The sequence below is a fragment of the Arachis ipaensis genome, chromosome B1 (genome assembly GCF_059453495.1).
Source record: "Arachis ipaensis isolate K30076 ecotype BB chromosome B1, ASM5945349v1, whole genome shotgun sequence".
Classification (NCBI taxonomy): Eukaryota; Viridiplantae; Streptophyta; class Magnoliopsida; order Fabales; family Fabaceae; genus Arachis; species Arachis ipaensis.
In genome coordinates, this window is record NC_142436.1 from 112,948,193 (window position 1) to 112,969,631 (window position 21,439).

Below are 21,439 nucleotides of genomic sequence, written 5' to 3' on the forward strand. Positions count from 1 at the left end.
CTAATTTTAAAATTGTTAATAAATATTCGAGTATTTGCATCTATGATCAAGATTTTCAAATCTTTTGAATAATTTTGGGGTTTTCTTTGTGTGCAACCTATATTATCGTAATTTTCAACATATTCTTTAAATAATTGGTAAGATTTTAAAGTTCCTGTATTTGCTTTGTCATAGGGAGTGATGAGCGGATATTTTTTATGTTTTTTGGTACTATTTTCATATAGTTTTTAATATGTTTTGTTTAGTTTTTATTGAGTTTTTATAGGTTTTAGTGTTAAATTCACATTTTTGGATTCTACTATGAGTTTTTATGTTTTTGTACAATTTCAAATAATTTCTGGCTGATATTGAGGAGTTAGAGCAGAAGTCTGATTCTGAGACAGAGAAAGCACTGCAGATGCTGTCTGGATCTGACCTCCTTTCACTCGGAAGATCTTTTCTGGAGCTATATAAGTCCAAATGGAATGCCCTCAACGGCTACGGAAAGCTGATTTCCAGAGCTTTTCAGCAATATATAATAGTCCATACTTTGTTTCGGATTAGAAGGCCCAAAACTGGCGTTCAACGCCAATTACCTGCCCCCTTCCAGGCGTCTAGCGCCCACAGAGCAGAATCCAGCATCCAAACGCCCAGAGAGGACCCCCTAGCTGGCGTTCCACGCCCCAGAGACCTCATAGCACATGGATCTCTTCAAAGCTCAGCCCAAACACTCACTAAGTGGGCCCCAGAAGTGGATTTTAGCACTAAAAAGACCGTTTTACCCTTACTAGTCATTAGTTTAGTATTTAAAGTAGAAGATCACACTTTGTTAGGGATCTTCGCCCATCATTCATCATAATTTCGTGTATCACTTTGTTTTTCACATCAGTATGAGTTTCTAAACCTCCTAGGTTGAGGGGAGGAGTCCTGCTGAGTCCTATGAATTAATAAAAGTATTACTGTTTCTTCTTCGGTCCGTGTTTGATTTATTTCTAAGATGTATATTCGATCTTCAACATGGTGAATAGGATGATCAGACAATCAGCTCTGTTCATCATACTAAGACGAACGTACCTGACAAATACCCGCGTCTACTTGGGTTCGTGTGAATACGTGACTGAAAAGCATGAGCCAACAGTTATATTTATACATCTCTCAGACAGTTAATCCACGACTTCGTTGGGGACTTCTCGAGACACCAGTTCAGCCGATTTTCGGGGAGATTAGGGTCTCCGTGGTATAGGCTAGAATCCAAAGAAGCAGCATCCTCTGATCTAGAAGATTCGACCTTGTCTGTGGCATTTTAAGTAGGATCGCCAAGAGAATGAACTACTAGAGTTTCACCGTTCGTCAGATTGGATGACCACGGCCAATGGCGTTCAATCTGTAGCAGAGGAGATCAATGACCACGGCCCATGGCGTTGATCACATACAACCTGCCATAGAAGAGATCATTCACAAGCAAAGACAGTAATACCAGAGTTAATTCAAAAAGGCTAAGCAACTCCAATTCATAATCCTATTCCTATTATTGATTCCAATAATCTCACAAATATTTATCTATCATCTTCTGATCAGCCTGACTAAGACCTGCAAGATAACCATAGCTTATTTCAAACTACAATTCTCGTAGGATCGACCCTGAGTCACTCAGATATTACTTGGATGATCCAATACACTTACTGGTACAAGTACGAAGGTGTGGGGATTCGTGCTACCATGGGACCAATAAGATTTTATGAACATTATTTACACCCCTTGTTGATCTCAAAAATTGTCTCTTTCTAGAAGTAGTAATACATCTTTGCGACCTATGTGAAATTGACCGTCATATTTTCCTTCTTTCTCTTAAAAATAATCTTTGTTATACATCCTTCTCTTGTCAATACTCTTTTTCCATATTTCGATAAACTTTTTTTATCAACTACTAATTCGGCTAGAACTACGTACTTTCTTTTCCACTTCAAAATCTTCTTTTAAGCAAATAATATATTTCCACCGAACATTTTGTTTATCTTTTATTTTAGTTAAATTGCATATACTAAAACCAGCCGCATGTGCATACTTTTTGTAAACTTCTCTTCCATCTTGAGTCATGTTAAAGACCATGCCAACTTTCGATTTCAATTCATCTTTACATTTTGGAATCCATTCTTTTAATTCATTTGCTATATCATTTAAATCATTTGAATGCTATCTAAATTAATTTATTGTCTTGAATTTTATTAAAATATACCAACAAATAAATTAAAATTTTATTTAATATGTGTAAAAAGAACTTAAATTTAATTAATTTTACACAAATTTTATAAAATAAGAAATTAGATTTATATAACTAAAAATAATAAACTTTCACATAATTAAAAGATTATATACAAATAGCGCTTTTAAAAAAAATTAAAATATATAGAAACATACACGTACTGGGATCAAATTCATTCACACTATGGATAAAAAAGGACACATACAATTCTTTATACTTTGAATGAATATGAATAGAAACAGACAAATATACTTTATGAGTAGTGAGTGTGAGTCTTAGAAAAAGTGATCTTAGGATACTTTATGACCACTAACAAGAATTAAAAAGAGAAAAAGCAATGAAAAAGAATTAGGAATGGCGTAGTGATCATTGAATAGTGTTACGATGATAGAAAACGTTTGTATCGGTTTTAGGTTATCAGAGTTTGGTGTCACGTGATTTTTTTTAAAAAATTAAGTTTAATTTTGGCCATTAAATTTAATCTATCTAATGGTAATAATTATATTATTTTTGTATAAAAAATCTATTCTCAATATATATATGTGTGTGTGTGTGTACCGTCTCTGGTGGCTTCATTTTTCAAGTTGCTAAGATGGCTATAAGGCTCAAATTAGTAGGAAAGAGACACGTGCGTGGAAGATGGAGTTGCATGGGACGATGATTTGACCATGTTAGAGGAACCATAAGTTTGGAAATCAAGCATTGTAGATGTTTTAGTGAATGTTTAGTTTACACGACTAATTAAAGGAATGGAAGAGGTTTTGGATGCAAAACACGGCACAGAGAAGGCGAGGCAACGTCGCTTGGAGAGGTGGTGCCGCCGACGATTTGAAGCTACAGGATGGGAAGAACATAAAAATTAGTCATTGATCAGTTATTTATATAGAACGACACATGCAAATATACACGAATATATATGTAACTTATTTAATAACAAATTTTAGTATTTATATAACACTTCTGAAAATCTAATTCAAGTATCTTTACTGTATCCATGCTCACAAATCTTTATTGTTATTCCTATGCATCTTAAAATCTCCGACACATTAAGCCATTTGAAAATAAGAAATGATATTTGGTTTATATATTTAGTATACACAAGGTAAAAAATAAAATAAAGGTATAATATAATTTCAATTGAAAAATTGGTGCAAACAACATTGTTTGTTGTATATTAATAATTAGCAGTTAGCACAACCTGAATGACATTAACTTGTAAGCAATAATTTATCCCCCAAAAAGTAAAGCAACATTTACAAGTCTATATATATATTCAGCTATAAAAGGTTTTTAAAATATAAGAATTTATTTAAAAACCACTCTACAAAGATGTGACAAAGCAATTTTCTTTTGACATTGAATAGCTTCCTTTTGAAAGGATTAAGTTTTTTCATGAGTCCTAGCTAGTAGTGGCCCTTCTTCCTCCATATCTCTCATCACACAACAACAGATCAGGCATTGAGGAAAATAAGGTCACCCATAGTACGGACATTTCCATCAAGAAGCTGATCAAGTGACCTTCCTTTTCTTGTACGAACTCTCCCTGTTTGCTTCAACAACTCATCCAACCTTCTCTTCTCATCAACAACATCTGGATTTGCTGTCCCAAGCTTTGATTCCCTCATCTCCACTATGTAATCCAGAATGTCAATTGCATCATCCACCCTAAATCAAACATCAAAACCATATCATGACCAATATGTTTTTTTGCTACAAAAGTTTCATCTCATGTCAAGAAATGTCAACATCCTTAGTCATAGTTTGCCATTGTAAATTGGACTTTGAGTACTAGTGACATGACTTGATTTTATGAACTAGTAATATACAACATTGTAAAATGAATATAACTTCGCGCGATGTTGTCATCTCTAACAATAATTAATATAACTAATTTTGTTAAATCAATGGTTAAGATGCTAACGTAGCAAAAGAAAAACAAAGGGGTGTGTTTACATTATACCTGCCAAGTCCATCATATGCTCCAGCAAGATTGCTATACACTCCAAGAGTTTCAGAGTTATATGGTCCATACTCTTGTTCCAGAACAATCTTTGCTTCTTCAAACAATTCTACAGCCTCTTCCAAGGCATGAAGCTGCACACAAGCAAGTCCCATTTGATTAAGAGCGACGCCAAAGTATGCTGATTTCTTATCTCCGCTGGCACGAAGCTTCGAGATAGCATTCTCCATAGCATCATAGCATTCTTGATATCTCCCCAACATATAGTTGATAACTCCAATTTGAGCTTCAATTCCTGCAATAGTTCGTTGTTGTCCAGGCACATCCTTCAGTATCACAAGTGCCTTGTGGAGCAAGTTAAGTGCCTTTTCAGGCTCACCCATCGACTCGTAGATAACCGAGACATTAGTTAGACCAATGGCAATGTCCTCTGGCGGGACACCAGCTTCTGGATTCTCATAGATCCTAAGCGCGCTTTGGCAATAAAACCTTGATTCCTTTAGCTTCCAAGTCCTGTTATACAATTCAGCTAACCGCACATAGACTGATGCGACCGCAGGATGATTCTCTCCTTTGCTGGCTTTGAAGACCTTCAGCGCTTTCTGGAATGCCACGATGGCTTCATCATATCGAGCCAATGATATAAATGTATCTCCAATGCTACAATCAACAGATGCCACCTCTACTTCTTGGCCATTTGCCACCATTGCCAAGCTGGCTAAAACAAGATGCTCCAGTGCAGCTTCATGATTTCCCTTTGTTTCGCATATAAGTCCCATTAACCTCCTATCGGCTGCTTCTTCGAGAGATTGGGGGGAACCATTTTCCCTATGAATGTCAAGAGCCATTTGGCATAGCCTCTCTGCTTCATCTAATTGAAATGCTTGAACATTGGCTTCAGCAACATACCTACAAGTCTCACCAACTCTTGGATCTGTTTCCCCCAAAACCTGCTTCTGTAGTTCAAGCCCTTCAGAGTAATAGATAATTGCATTCTTAATTTGGCCTAGCATAGCATACGTATCTCCCAGTTGCATGTAACCAGAGAATTTAGCAAGGGCATTTTGTAATCCTTCCTCAACAACAGGAATCTCAATTGAGCATTCAATTATTGGAATTGCCTTATCATATTGGCCCAAACTGCAATATATTGCTGCTGTAACATGTAAACACATAACCAAATCTAAACTTCTCTTTCCATTAGCAACCTTCTCGAATATTCTCAACGCTTGAAGAGCCGCTTCAAGCGCTTTCTGTGGGTTATCCCCTACTGACATAAAGTCCCTTGCCTGTTTTAGAAAAACATGTCCCATTTCAGGCTTATCCAATATCGATGATCGAGGCGAAAAATCAGCACCATTTTTGGAACCTGATGTGGTTAAAGGAGGTTTTGATCTGTTCATGCTAGTTTGTGTCTTCAAAACGCTCTCATTCTTAATTCCAGCAGGAGGCTTTGAAGCTGGAGTAGTCCTTACCTTGGATAAGGATTTTGTTAGTACTGAAAGGCCGAAATTTGGTAATCCTTTGTCTGCCTTTCTTGGACTATCCGTTGAAGATAACAAAGAATCAATTCTAGGCTCATCACCAAAAGATCCACAACTTCTTATTGAAGGTGAATTATCAGCACCATCCCAGACATGTTCCGAAGAGGAAACACCAACCCCATGAATTGGAAACTTTGTACCGGAAAAAGTCCGGTGATGAAGTTTTTGTGGACTCAAGGGACTCCTTGGTGACTTGTTTGTAGTTATGGCTTTCTTAGAAGGTAATGGCTTTGCAATCCCATTCATTTCATGGACTCTCCCTTCATCTTGATATTCATTTGCAACATTTATTGGCATTTTCAGCTCTGTGTGAAGCAAAATTAGCAAAACAAAAAAATGAGACATAGATAAATAATATTTGCCAACAAAAAGCAAGTTCATGCCAATGCCTAACATTGAGAATCTAAAACAAAAATGGTGAAACAAAATTCAATGGATGGTGACAAAATATGATCAATTGTTTATTATGGTATTTAATTAATAAGGAAAGATGTAATGTCTATGCATGCTACAAAGGTATTAGACGACTTGAAAGCATTATTATCAAAACTAAAGCCATAAACATACTTGTAATTTGATATAATCAAATTAAAATTTAATTGATGTGCAATTTCTTTTATATTATCCTTGTTTGTGTTGAGAGGAATAATAGAAGAAGGGAATAATGAAAAAGATGTACCTTAATAATGTGGATGAAACCAAGCAATGATGTGAAAATGGATATGAAGGAAAAGTCAAATTAAAGGGGAAAATCTTTTTGCTTTTGTTGTTTTGAATTTTCCCCTTAAATTTTGTAATGAAAGATTACATACAATATATACGTGAAAGAGAAGGAGAAAGGGAGGGTTGAGAGAACAAGTAATAGGAAGGAATAATAATAAGAAGAAGAAGAAAAGAAAAGAAATGGTGTAAAAAGGGAAAAAAAAAGTTTTTGATTTTTCCAGAGCTGGAATAGAATATTAAGGAAAGAGAAAAAAGAAAGAAAGAGGGGGCAATCTAGCCGTGCGCAAAACCTACCTTCCTTGTCTCTTTTTTCGTTTTCTTCTACCAGTCAAACTTTTTATCAGTATGCCACGTTGGTTCTGGTATTTTTTTTTTTCTTTTTTATGTTTAATTTTGCCTTTTTAGTGAAAGACACTTTTGCCATGCTAAAAATTTTAAGTTTCGATCATATGAAATTCGTGAGAAAACTTAACCATTAAAATTATTAAATAATTTAATATATTCTAATAAAAGATAATATAATATAATTAAATTATTATTTAATAATTTTTAATTATTAATTTTATATAAAAATAATTGAGTGTTTACCAAAATTTGTATCTTAATCTTTAAAAAGATTTTATAATAGTAAAATCTAATTTAAAAGTAAATATCTTTTCTTTATAAAAATTCTCATACGATGATTTGAATTATAATTATTTTTATGTGATAATACATAATTAAGTGTAGGTGCATCCTATGATAAAGAAAAAAAATAATAAATAGATGAAGTTTTACTATGATAAATAGTTAGATACTTTTTCTAGGAGAATGTATTATTTTACTTTTATTAAGTTTTTAAAATAATTATACATAATATTTTTCATTTTCTTCGTACAACAACTTTTTTATCATAAAATTATTCTTAAGAGTATATATAATTTTTTATATAAAAATAAGGTAATAGAAATTAGGGTACTAAAGCATTGTAAATATTACATATATCACTTAAAACTAAAAACGTAACGTGTATGTCCTCGTTCCTGTAAATCAAATTAGGGTTCATTAAATTTCAAATTTTAATAATAAATAGAATGAGACCATATCGATTTAGTAAGAAATTCTATAACGAAGACATGCGCGTAATGTTTTTGATTTTAGGTGATGTATATAATATTTGAAATACTTTAGTTTATTGGAGTAATTTACCCTAAAAATTATGAATACTAGCCATATTTTTAATGCACACTACGCATTAGCAAAAGCAAAACATAATTAAATTTTATATTAATAGTGTAAGTAATCATCAAAATAATAAATAATAAGTATGATTGATAAACGTATAAAATATTTACACTATCGGTATATCAAAATTAAATTTATATAGTTATTTTTAAATACGTTCACAAAAAATTATACCAAAGGAAGAGTAAAGTGTGCGAGTTTGAATTTTGAAATGTTCAATATACTATTATATTTAAGGTTTACGCATGATTTTGCAAGATTTTAACCAACGAAGCAAAATTGCAAAACTTAATTTCAAGTATCATAAAATGGATAATATTAAGCCAAGTTCTCTTAAACATACTTTTTCTTCGTGCCTCTTTGCGGATGGAAAAAATTAAAAGAATGACAAATTTGACAACATGCTGAAGTACTAATAATTCAAAGGAAAATTAATGTTACTCTGATTGATCATAGTTTGATTATACGCTCACATTAACCCTAATTTAAGTCATAGTTAGTTAACCGTTTTGCCTCGATTTTAGTTTTTTCATTTTGGTAGGAAGTGTCAACCAAACTTGTTATAATTGAGAAAAGAGGGGAAAAAAAAAAAAAGAAAAAGAACAAATGAAGGGCATGTGATTCCCCTTAACCCTTTTAATTTTTTTTCTTTGATCTCCCAAACTACATTTCTCTCCTTTCTAAGTCTCATCTCTTTCCTCTTCTCATTTCTTTTCTTTGCAACATCACACAACAACACCATCAAAATCACTTTCTTCGTCTTAGTTTATTCTCCTTTTTTCTATTCTATCTTTGTTTATTTAAATCTCATTTCTCACAACTCCAATCATAAAGTTTCATCTTAATGAGTGAGAGAAGTACTTAATTTTTGAATTTCAATTATTATTGAGACTTCAAAGTAACTCTTTAACTTAATAATTAGCTATATTTCTAATTTTTGTCATCTCTATACTTATGAACAAACATAAATTCCAATTAGGGTTAGAAAATAGGACTTTTGTCAAATTGAGCAAGATTATATTAATTGACAACATTATTAGTTCATTGACGAGTGCTAAACACCGATTTAGAAAATTTATAAGTTTAAAAGCTCATGTTTTATTGTAGCTCTAAACCGGAATTCAACACTCTTCAAAGTTTAGTGAAATGATAACAAATTTAAATCAAATACCGAGAATTTAATCCCAGGTCATTCTTCCTAAGGAACACAATCGAGTGCATTATCATTGGCTATGGAAAAATTGGGAGTCTGGATCATAATTAACAAAAATTTAAATAGCAAGAAATTAAAGAGCAAGCAATATCTAAATGACAAAAGAAATTAAACTAAGAACAATTAAGATAATTAACTAGAAAATGAAAGTAAATTCAAATGCTAAAATGATCTTGGTAAGGGTTGAAGGTTAAGGACCATTATCCTTGTCACCAACTACAACATAATAATTATAAAGAGCAAACCAATTCGTTAATGATAAACCACTATTTTATGATATATTTTGGACTGAATTGAGTGGGTTTTATCAACTAATCTCACACTTATTCATGTAAATTGCATGTTTTTAAGTTTTCTTCCTAATTTTGTGCTATGATTGAAAACATGTTTCTTAGGCCTTGTAATTGTTAATTTTTAGTTCTCCTTTATTATCATTTTATGCCGTGATGTGTTTGTAAAGTGTTTTCAGGTTTACAAGGCATGAATGGCTTAAAGGATGAAGATGAAGCATGTTAACGTGGAAGGAACACAAGAAATTGAAGACTTTAGGAGCGAGGATCGACGCGCACGCATGGCTGATGCGTGCGCGTGACCAGGAGCGTCATTCAGTGACGCGTATGCGTGACTGACACGTACACGTGACCAGCGTAGAAGTTCAGCGACGCGTACGCGTGGCTGATGCATACGCGTGACAAAGCGTCACGTGCTGCACTTAATAGAACTCGTTGGGGGCGATTTCTGGGCTGATTTGGACCCAAATCCAAGCCCGAAAACACAGACTAGAGGCAGTGATGGAGCTGAGACTGAAGACACTTCACTTTTCACTTTAGTTTTTGATTAGTTTTGGAATTGTAGAGAGAGAAACACCTATTTTTCTCTAGGATTTTTGATGTTCTTAGTTTTGTTTGGATTTGGATCTTGAGAGAGCTGCTACTACCTTCAATTGGAGTCATTGTCTTTATAGTGTTCCTCTCTATTACTTCTATTACTTTTTTTTTTCATTTAATTGCTTTGAATTCATGTTTAGATCTTGTTATTTTTGAATTTTATTAATGCATTAAATTATTTTATGTTTAATCTAAGTACGTGTTTGATTTTGGTTAATTATTGTTCGTGCCATTTTTTATTTAATTAATTTTTCACAATTATCATGTCTTTTATTTACTCCTATTATGTTGTTATGAAAATGACATTCATGTTAATGGAGTAGACCTTCCAACTTGGCTTAGGGGTTGATTAATTGGGGTCCCTTGAGTTGTGATACTCAAGTATTAATTTGTAATTGGACATTGCTGGCTAACTCAATTCTCACCAACTCTAGTCATTCCCCATGAAGTGACTAAGACTTTTGAGGTAGAGTTAGTGAAGCCACTTGACTTTTCTTCAATTGTTAGAGGATAACTAAGTGGGAGCAATGAACATTTACTATTATACTTAGGAAAGACAACAAGGATAGAAACTCTAAGTCCCCTAACCAAGGCCTTTTATTTTAAATGCATATCACCTCTTGTTATTCATTCATTACTTTAATTTCTAGTTATTTATTTTTCCGTTCTCAAATTCAGAAAATATTCAGAAAATTCCTAACCAATAATTTGCATCCTGTGTCAACTTTTAGGGAAACGACCCGGGATTCTACTCCCGGTTATTTATTCTTAATTGTGACACAATTTAAATTGATAGTGAAAATTTCGTCAGTTAAGACTGTACTTGCAACGCTATTTTTATTAGAAATTCTTAACTGGCATTTTTCCTCCCATCAATTTTTGACGCCATTGCCGGGAAATTGCATATGTGTGCTAAGTTATTGGTTTGTGTAAATATATTTATATTTACATAATTGCATTTTTTCTTTTATTTGTGTGTTTTTCATTTATTAGTAATATTTATTATTTATTTTTCTTAGTATGTTTTTTTATTGAATGACGCGTTCATTACCGGATCCGAGCCTAGCCGCATTTGATCCTAAAACTGAAAAAACCATTTCACATATTAGGCGAGCTCGGCGTAGGTTAGACTCCGAGGGTGGTGAAGGGGTTTTTCCCAATTCACCAACCTTACCCGAGGTTGAGTCTGAAGCGTCATTTGAGGAAGAAACTAACTCCTCTCCTACTCAGTCCATTGACGCCTCTTCTGTTGATTTAGGTACAGATACTATGGCAGCTCCTAGAAGGATTACTCTCAAGGAAGCGGGAGCTCCAGATTTTACTCTTCAACCATATCAAGCGCGTCATCCGAATTTGACTGCTGATTTTGAACTGAAGATCGCATTGATTAATCTACTGCCTAAATTCCATAGTTTACCCGCTCAAGAGCCTATCTAGCATCTTATAGATTTTCAAACAGCTTGTTCAACTACTAGGCAGTATGGTACGGATTAGACTGCTGTTTGGTTATATGCCTTCCCATTTTCTCTAGAGGGAAAGGCAAAGGAGTGGTTCTACACTCAATCTGAAGCTGTTGTTACTAATTGGGATTTGCTTAGAAGGGAATTCTTGGACAAGTTCTTTCCACCGGAGGTCACAGATAGATTGAGGAAGGAAATTTCCTGCATCATTCAAGGTGAATCGGAGACTCTCTATGAGTATTGGGAACGCTTTAGGAATCTCATAGACTCGTGCCCCCATCACATGATTGACTAGTTAGTGTTAATTAGCTACTTCTGCCAAGGCATGAAGCCTTGAGACAAGACCCTCTTGGATGCTGCGAGTAATGGTTGGTGGGGACATTATCGTCGGTTAGGAATTTGTCAAAATAGGGACCACTTCGTTGGTAGCACAGTCCCAACCGACAATCAACTCCCAGCCATAGTTTGGAAGGACAGAAGATGTCACAATTCAAAACCAATATAAATTGGGAATTTTACTTCCCGGGTCGTCTCCCAAGGACCTAGTGATCAATGAGTGTGCAATTTTAGTTGTGAAGGCAACAAGATTTTCAATGAAGATATGAACAATTAAAGAAATAAAAGAACATTCAAAATTGCAAGTAATAAACTAATAAAGGAATTAAAGAACTGGATATGTAATATAGACAAGTAAGCTATAAAAGTAATTGATGTATGTATGTGTATGTATAATTCAAAACATAAATCAAGTCTTGCCTTGGGATGAGTTAGGGACCTTTTCTTGTTGAAACCACAACTATGACAATTGTAATGGATTAATCTTACTTAGTTAACACTCACATCGGAGAGTAAGTCAAGGAGCATAGTTGTCCTTAATCCACAAATCCTAACTCACTTGCTAAATACCTTAGCAACAAGTTAGCTTTAGTGGAAACAAAAACAATTAACAATCCAAGAATTATCACTAAATGTTGAACATTCTAACTCTAGAAACCCAATTGCTCATTTTTCCCAAGCCAAGAGGTGGAAATTTAGCCCATAATTAAACTTGACATTTCCACAAACACTTGGTGGGTAAAAATGCAAAACATGAGAAAATTAAGAAAATGCTTGAAACTAAGAACAACAAATGGTCAAAATCAACAATACCAACTCAATCAAGCATATAACAATCATCAATCATCAAAATCATCACAAGAAATCAAAATTGGAAAAAGTATATATATATATGACTTTAATTACAAGAAAGAGTAGCAAATTGTAACAAAAAGGAGTAACAATTAAGAGATACTTACAATGGAGGCTAGCATAATCCAAGATAAAAAATGGAAATGGTACTTGAAATGTAAAACCCTAGTATAAACCCTAATGGAGATGAAAGAAAACTTAGAGAAAAACTACACTAAAACCTCCTACTACTACTCCTAAAACTATCCTAATAATATCCTATGGTGTGCAATTGTTTTCCCCCTTCATTATGAGCTATTGGCTTCAGATTTAGGTCTCCAATCCATCAAAAATGCGAGTCACGTGCATTTTTAATGAAGGCATGTGCGGGAACTTGTGCGTACGCACAGACGTGTGCGCACGCACATTCGGCTAAAATATCTGGTTGTGCGCACGCACACTTCGCGATGCTCAGGATGGTCGTGCGACGCGTAAGATGCTTCTCGCTCGCACGCTTCGCTCTGCTTTGGTTCCTGTGCGTACGCACGCAGGTCTGTGCATAAGCACACATCGCTTTGCTCTCCTCCTTTGATTCTTCATGCTTCCTCCTCTTTGCATGCTCCTCTTCCATTCTCACCAAGCCATTCCTACCTTATATATCTGAAATCACTCACAAACAACATCAAAGTATCGAATGGAAGGCAAATAGAATAAAACAGGCTAAATTAGGCACAAAAGAGCATGTTTTCATAATTAAGCACAATTTAGGAGGAAAGGTCAAAAGCATGCTATTTAATGGAATAACTGTAGGTTTATATGATGAAATCCACTCAATTCTAACAAAAAATTATCGTAAAATATGGATTTATTAATTCCCTCACATTTTAACACTAGCATGGCCTCATGCTAATCACATTCAAAGGAGATAGATGAAAGGGAAAATAATTTATTCAATGTATTACCTATATGCATGCATCTAACCTAGATATTACCTACTAATGTCTATTCTATCAAAATTTGGTAGAAACAACCCATGAAACTCCAATCAATCCCATGAAAACCTTAGGGCCAAGGCAAAAGTCAATGCACTATGATCAATGTCCAAATAATTGAATTGAGATTTTCAAAGCTAACAAACAAACAACTTGCAAGAAGGTACAATATAAGGAACATGAACATAGAATTGAGCGATCGAACCCCGCACCGGATGTGTTTACACTCTATTCGCTCAGTGTTTAGGGTTTAATCACTCAATTCTCCTTTAATCATACTTTTCAAAGATTTGCAAATCATCTAGCAATCAACTAATATTTGATGCAAGAAAAACAGATATCATGAGGTCTTTGGAGGGTCGTAATGGGGCTAGGGTCAAGGTGGGATTAATATGGCTAAGTGGACTTAGTGAATTGTATCTTTGATTAGCTCAAGTGTCTACCTAATCTTATACCATCCTCTATACACATAACAAAACAACCTAACTACCCATTTATCTCCTTCTCACAAATTCACTCCTGCATTTTCTTCTCAAGACATAGACATATGCATCCTTTATTCATCATTTTATTTCATACACTATTATGCACAAAAATTGATTTGATTGATTTTTCATTTTTTTTATATTAACAATTCCTTGTTTTGTCAACAAGAGAGATTCATATGTCTTGAATAATGAATGCATGAGTATTGACCATTTTCCAAATTTTCACAATGAATATCCCAAATAATCTCATCACCAATGTTTCCCAACAATTTTTTCCCACACTTAGAGTACGCACATTACTCCACCCAAGCTAATTGATGTGTGAGAATTTATTGTCGGTCTAGAATTGATCAAAATAGGAATCATTTTGTTAATAGTATAGTTCAAACCAAAAATAAACTCTCGCAATCAAAGTTTGAATGCTCTAAAGAGATGTCACATTACAAAACAAATTATTATTAATCGAGAGTATTTAGCTCCCGGGTCGTCTTCTCTAGGAGTTGCAATGAAATATCATATTATTGGCTATGGGAGATTTTTTTTTTTGGGTTTTGGTTGAAAGATGCAAGAAATGTAAATGACAATAAATGAAACAAGCATAGAATTAAATGAAAGCAAGTAAAGACAATGAAAATGGAAATTAAATGACAAAAAGGGCTCTTGGTAGGAATTGGGGGATTAAGGATTCCTATCCTAGTTATGGACCACAAATATGGTAATTGTGCGTGAATTAATCCCAATTAGTGAACCCTACATCGAGGATAAGTCAAAGGGGCATAATTGATTCCAATCCCTAAGTCCTAGTCAACACTACTGGGTCACTTATGTAGCGTTTGGTGGAGAGACAGAGACAGAAAGACTGAAACTGAGAGATAGAGACTAAGAGACAGAGATTGAAATAAATCTCAGTATTCTGTTTGATGCAAAGTGGGAGACAGAAACTAAAAGAAGAATAAAACTCTAATTTAATTTGCACAAAGGGTAAAATTAGAATTAATTAATTAAAATAAGGGTATTTTAAGTATAAAATGTTATTAAAGTTTCAGTCTCCATCTCTAACAATTTTAGTCCTCTGTGTTTCTACTTTTTGGAGGTACAAAAATACAGAAATTTTAGGGACAGAGACAGAAATTTTAGTACCAGTCTCTGAACCAACAAACATGATACTGAGTCTCAGTCTCCCAGTCTCTGTCTCAGTACCTCAAAACAAACGCTACCTTAGAGTCAAGGGAAACCAAACCAATTAACAATTCTCACACAATGCGGAATGAACATCCATATCTCAATTTCACCCAGTCACCTAATTTTCCAACCAGGAGTATGAAAAACTAGGTAAAAACCCAACCAAGCATTTTGTCAAACACTTGGTGGGCATGAAAGGAAAGTATGATAAAATAACAAGAAATAATAAATGCTACAACTACCAAGCAAGGAAAGTAAAGATACCAACTCAACAAAGCAATAAATGACATGAAAACATAAATTGCATTAATTGTAAATTAAAATAACAAAGTGTCATAAACATAAAAGATAAAAGACATGAAATAACAAATAAAAGTAAAGAACAAAGATGCAATAACAATAAATGACAAGGAAAAGTAAATGAAAACAAGAATTAAAAGTAGAAATTACAGGAAATTAAACTAAGAACCCTAATTCTAGAGAGAAGGGGGAGGTTCTCTCTCTAGAAAACAACCTACATAATGCTAAATTAACCCTAATTTCTCTCCTCCCCTTTTTCACATGGAGTGAGGCTCTTTGATATAAGAAGAATCAGCTTCAGAAGGTCCAAAAACTGGGCTCTGGAGGCCCAGAAATCGCCCCCAGCGATTTTCATTAAGTGAGTCACGTGCTGGGATATGTGTGTACGCACACTAGGTTGTGCACACGCACACTCCAATGTGCGCTTCTCCTTTGTTTTCTTCATGTTTTCTCCCTCTTCCATGCTTTTCTTCCACTCTTATCAAGCCATTCCAACCTATTATACCTGAAATCACTCATCAAAACCATCAAGACATCGAATGGGATAAAAGTGGGATAAAAGTTATTAAATTAAGCACAAAATAGCATGTTTTCACAATTAGGCTCAATTAAGGGAGAGAGCACAAAAGTATGCTATTTGGATGAATAAATGTGGGTTTATATGATGAAATCCACTCAAATCAAACCAAAATATATCGTCAAATATGGATTCATCAATTCTCCCACACTTAAACAATAGCATGTCCTCATGCTAATCACAATCAAAGGATAAGGATAAGGAGGGAAAGCAATTTATTAAATGCAACTACCTACATGTATGCAACTATAATAAATACTATCCATCTATATATATACTATAGTTCCTATTGAGTTTGGCAAAAACAAACAAAAGAATCTCAATCAATCTAAAGTTGGAACTTAGGGCCAAGGCAAAGAAAATATAGCAATATAATCAATATCCAAAGATTTGATTTGAAATTTTCAAAATCTAACAAGAAACTTGCAAGAAGATACAATATAAGAGATGGAATCATAGAATTGAGCAATTGAACCCCTCACCGGATGTGTTTACACTTTAGTCGCTCAGTGTTTAGGGCTTAATCACTCAATCCTCCTTTAATCATGTCTCTCAAAGATTTTCAAGTCATCTAACAATCAATTAATATTTGATTAATGAATGCAAATATCATGAGGTCTTTGGAGGGTTGTAATGGGGCTAGGGTGAAGGTAGCATTAATATGGTTAAGTGGGCTAATAGATTGGATCTTTGATTAGCTCAAGTATCTCACCTAATCCTATATCATCCTATATACATAACAAAACAATCTAACTACCCATTTATCCTCTTTCTCACATTCACTCATGCATCCTCTTTCTAATTCACACACATATGCATCCTTTATTTATATTGTTATTTTCTTTTTTTTTCTCTTTTTTTTATAAACAAAGTATGTACACTAAAATTTTCTTTTCTTTTATCATTAAAAAGAGATGCATATATTTTAAGTATAAATGCATGAGTGTTTAACCACTTCTTCAAATTTCACAATGAAAACCCAAACTAACTAACTACCAATGTTTCTCATAAATTCCTCCCACACTTGATTAACACACACACACACACACTCAAACTCAAGCTAATCAAAGATACAATTCATGGACATAATGGTCTTTCACTTAGGGTGAATGATGTGCTTAAAATGAGAACAAAGGGGAATTAAAAGGCTCAAAAATAGTTTTCAAGGGTAGATGTAAGGGTTGGCCATATGGGTTAAGTGAGTTCAATTCAAAAAATGGCCTCAATCATACTAAAGGCATTCAAAACAACAAATATAGGACATAAAGATTCAAGCAAATCAAAGATTACAATCATAAAAGGAGTATAACACACAAGAACAAAAATTGTAGTTGAAAATGTGCAACCACTCAATTGAAGCTCAAATCTCACTAGGTGTTTTTGTTCAAGCTCTTTTCTATGTTCCATAAAAATACTTCAAGCAAGTTCAAAAACAAATTTTCAAATCTAATCAATGGAATTCCCTAAAAGGGATTTCTTGAAAATTTTTTGTTGTTTTCACCAAAATTATTTCCTATACTAGGCAATCAAACAAATACAAATATTTACTAAAATAAAACTATAAGCAAGCTAAGATATATACCAGCAAACCAAGCAAAATGCAGTGAAATACCAACAAATATTCTCACAAGATGAAACTACTAAAAAACTAGAAAAATAGTGCAAAGTGTTGAGAAAGAGAAAGTTTACACCCCAAAATTGACGGATCCTCCCCCACACTTAAACGTTGCACGGTCCTCCGTGCATGCACTCAATCCGGGGGGTGAAGAGGTATGAGGCTGCACCTTCAGCTGGTGGGCACCTGGGGCTCTGGGTGCTGTATAAAACAAATAAACAAGAATTGAGGAAAAGTAAGATGTGTGTGGTAGATAGAAGACAATGTGTGTATTCTAAATGCACACGGTTTAGAACACAATACATTGGTCAGTTAAAAAGGTAACCACATAATCAACAGAAAAAATATGAATTCCTCAATTAAGTGGCCTAAGTTGCAAGTAAAGAGAAGCAAAAATTAAGGCACAAATAAACCTAGGTAGCCACAACTAAAGTGAATTGATTAAATAAGACATTGGTTATTGAAGTTGTGCAAGTGAAAGCGCAATGTGAATAGAAAATGGCACAATCAACAATAACCAATCCAATGAAGAAAGAGAAACTACTTATTCATCATGACACAGAATGCAATAGTCACATAATCAAGGTACATGTTGCAAAAAGTGATAAGCTTGATAAGAATCAAGTTAAGTCACTCAAACAAATGCAAAGCATTAACGAGAAACAAGTACCGGATATGTGATGAATTTGATATGAAAATTATGATGAACAAGTAATTTCAACTCAACTCACTAAAGTAAAAGTGCACAATTCATAATGCCAAACAAGGATAAAGTTTAATGTATATGGTACCTGCAACATATGAACCAAACTCACAATTCATCTAAGCATTAAAGAAGGCTTTAATACTTAGTGCACATATTCATCAACAATTAAACCAAAATTTAAGCAAGAAGCAACCCAATCAATATCAATCAAGCACTTGCAATTTATTTAATTAACAAAGAAATAAACTAAATCTAATATAATTACTAAAAAATGAAAATGAAATGCAATGAAAATTAAGTAGAACAAGTAGAAAAGTAGAGGAAAAACAAGAAAAGAGAGGGATGGAGGGGAGTGGAAGAGAAAAGAAGAGAAGAAGAGAAGTATAGTGGGTGAAAACAGGGGCGTGCATACGCACAGGTATGTGTGCGTACGCACACTAGGTGCAAAGTGGGTTTATGCGCGCGCACAGCAGCGTGTAGGCGCTGCGAATAGAAGGAAATTTGGTGTCTGTGCACGCGCACAAGAGATGTGTGCGGGCGTACAAGAGGGAAAAGAAGGGGTGTTCCCACGCACAAGGGGTGCGTGCGTTGCGAGCAGAGGGGTTGTTGAGGATTATGCATGCGCATGGGTCTATGTGCACGCACAGTAAGGTTTTTTTTATATGGGTTGGATCATGTGTGCACGCGCACACAGGTCCGTGCGCGTGCACAGGAGCAAAAAGGGGTATGGGTTCATGTGCACGGGCTGTGCTAGCACTCCCAACAGAGCGGGTGCAAGGGAGTGTGCAGACGCACAGCTATGTGCACTCTCACAGAGAGTGCGAAAAATGGTATGTGTGCGTACGCACGAGCGTATGCGCACGCACAGGACGCTTAAAACAGGGGAGCGCCCATGCACACGCTATGCTGGCGCTACAAACAAGGGGTATTACCATGCATGTGCGTGTGCACAGGTCTGTGCGTACGCACCGGACGCAGAATATAGAAGTTGTGTGCGCACGCACAAGTGTGTGCGCACGCACAGATGCCCTGTTTTTCAAAAATTTTTCTTTCAAATTCTAAGGTACCAAGCCTTAGCTCAATCAAAACTCAACATCAAAACATGCAAGAACCCATAAATTCATAATCCAAACCAAAATTAACCTATCTATACTCAAAATTAAACTAATTCTAAGATAACCAATCAAACAAAAATGCAATTAAGCCAAAATATATACAAAAGGAGAAGAGTTAGAACAATGTTAGCATGGTGGGGTGTCTCCCACCTAACACTTTAGTTTAATATCCTTAAGTTGGACTTATGGAGAGCTCTAATGGAGACTTGTGCTTGTATTCATCTTGGAGCTTCTAACAATGCTTGAATCTCCAAAATCCCCAATTGATTGCACCAAGCTTGGATGGAGTGTCCAACAAGCTATGAGCTCCCAAAAAGAAAAACAAAAAGCAAATAAGAAAAACATATTCACAATATCAACATATTCATAATAGCAACCAAAAATAAGCAAGTAACATATGTACAATAAACAAAAAAAATAAGCTATTCACAATATGCACAATAGCCAACAACAACACCATTGCAAGTCCCTGGCAATGGTGCCAATTTGATGAGTGAAAATTTGTTGTCGGTCTAGAATTGATCAAAATAGGAATCATTTCGTTAATAGTATAGTCCAAACCAACAATAAACTCTCACAATCAAAGTTTGAATGCTCTAAAGAGATGTCACATTACAAAACAAATTATTATTAACCGAGAGTATTTAGCTCCCGGGTCGTCTTCCCTAGGAGTTGCAATGAAATATCATATTATTGGCTATGGGAGATTTTTTTTGGGTTTTGGTTGAAAGATGCAAGAAATGTAAATTACAATAAATGAAACAAGCATGGAATTAAACGAAAGCAAGTAAAGGCAATGAAAATGGAAATTAAATGACAAAAAGGGCTCTTGGTAGGAATTAGGGGATTAAGGATTCCTATCCTAGTTATGGACCACAAACATGGTAATTGTGAGTGAATTAATCCCAATTAGTGAACCCTACATCGAGGATAAGTCAAAAGGGCATAATTGAATCCAATCCCTAAGTCCTAGTGATGCGCGGGAATTTGTCTTTCGATAAATTTCCTTCCGGCAAGTGCACCGGATTGTCGTCAAGTAAAAACTCACAAAAGAGTGAGGTCGAATCACACAGAGATTGGTAAATCGATCAATTACAATTGGAGAATTATACTAGTTGAGCAAAATCAGAATTTAATTGGGATTGCAGAAAGTAAAATTGGCAGGAAACTTAAATTGCAAGAAATTAAAGGAACAGAAAATTAAATTGCAAGGAATTAAAGTGCAGAAGTTAAATTACAAGAAATTAAATAGGAAGGGGGAATCAGCATAAAATTAAAGGCAGAAAGTAAATAGAATGGGTAGATCAGAGATGGGGGAATTCATTGGGTTCAGAAGATGTCTAATTCTCCGGATCAAATTCATTTTTAACTCTTCCACAATCAATACATTCATTGATCTCATTGGTAATCTTAAGTGATTGGATCCCAATTTCTTGGCTCACCAATCTCTCTAAGCATGAACAATTTCCCAATTCCTTGATTTAAGTGCTCATGGGAAGAGATGAAGTTTGGTCACTGATTATACCACACAAATTTATAGATCAAAGTGTTGGTAGGATTACATGTTACTATATCCATCCAAACCCCAATCTAATCCAATGTGAGAAAGCATTTCTAGCATGATCTCCTCATTCCTCTTCCAAGGTTCCGAGGAGATCCAATTATGAATAGCTTCTTTTCCAACATAACTATCCAATTGGATGAAGAACAAAAGCTTTCTAGTAAAATCAAGAGAAAAGAAAGAATAAGATGAATGAAAACTAATATTGATCCATTGAATTACACAGAGCTCCCTAACCCAATGAAAGGGGTTTAGTTGTTCATAGCTCAATTCAATTTACAAAGAAAAGAAAATGCAGAAAAGTAAGAAAGTACAAAAGGAAAAATTGCAGAAAAAAAAGTACATCAAACTAAAGGAAAAATTTGCAGATGAAAATGAAAATCAGGGTCTGAAACCCCAGAGCCCCTTCAGGGCCTCCCGAGAAGCTCCTTCAATCTTCAACAACACTTCTATTTATAACCCTCTTCTCATCTTCAATTGGAT

At 34.6% G+C, this 21,439-nt stretch overlaps 1 protein-coding gene across 1 annotated transcript; it reads right to left on the reverse strand.

Annotated features, from left to right (window-relative positions):
• Positions 1-3,494: 3,494 nt before the first annotated feature.
• Positions 3,495-6,656, reverse strand: LOC107618838 (protein KINESIN LIGHT CHAIN-RELATED 1-like). Its single transcript, XM_016321013.3, has 3 exons — positions 6,426-6,656; positions 4,203-6,051; positions 3,495-3,907 (listed from the first exon to the last, which is right to left on the reverse strand). Exons 2-3 carry the CDS (start codon positions 6,041-6,043, stop codon positions 3,694-3,696), a joined length of 2,055 nt encoding a protein of 684 aa, XP_016176499.2. The 5' UTR covers positions 6,044-6,051; positions 6,426-6,656; the 3' UTR covers positions 3,495-3,693.
• Positions 6,657-21,439: the final 14,783 nt, after the last annotated feature.

Coding starts and splice junctions, on each gene's coding strand:
- LOC107618838 (XM_016321013.3), bottom strand. CDS start 6,043: ATGCCAATAAATGTTGCAAATGAATATCAAGATGAAGGGAGAGTCCAT. Junction 3,908..4,202: donor GCATATGATGGACTTGGCAG/GTATAATGTAAA, acceptor TGTTTGATTTAG/GGTGGATGATGCAATTGACA.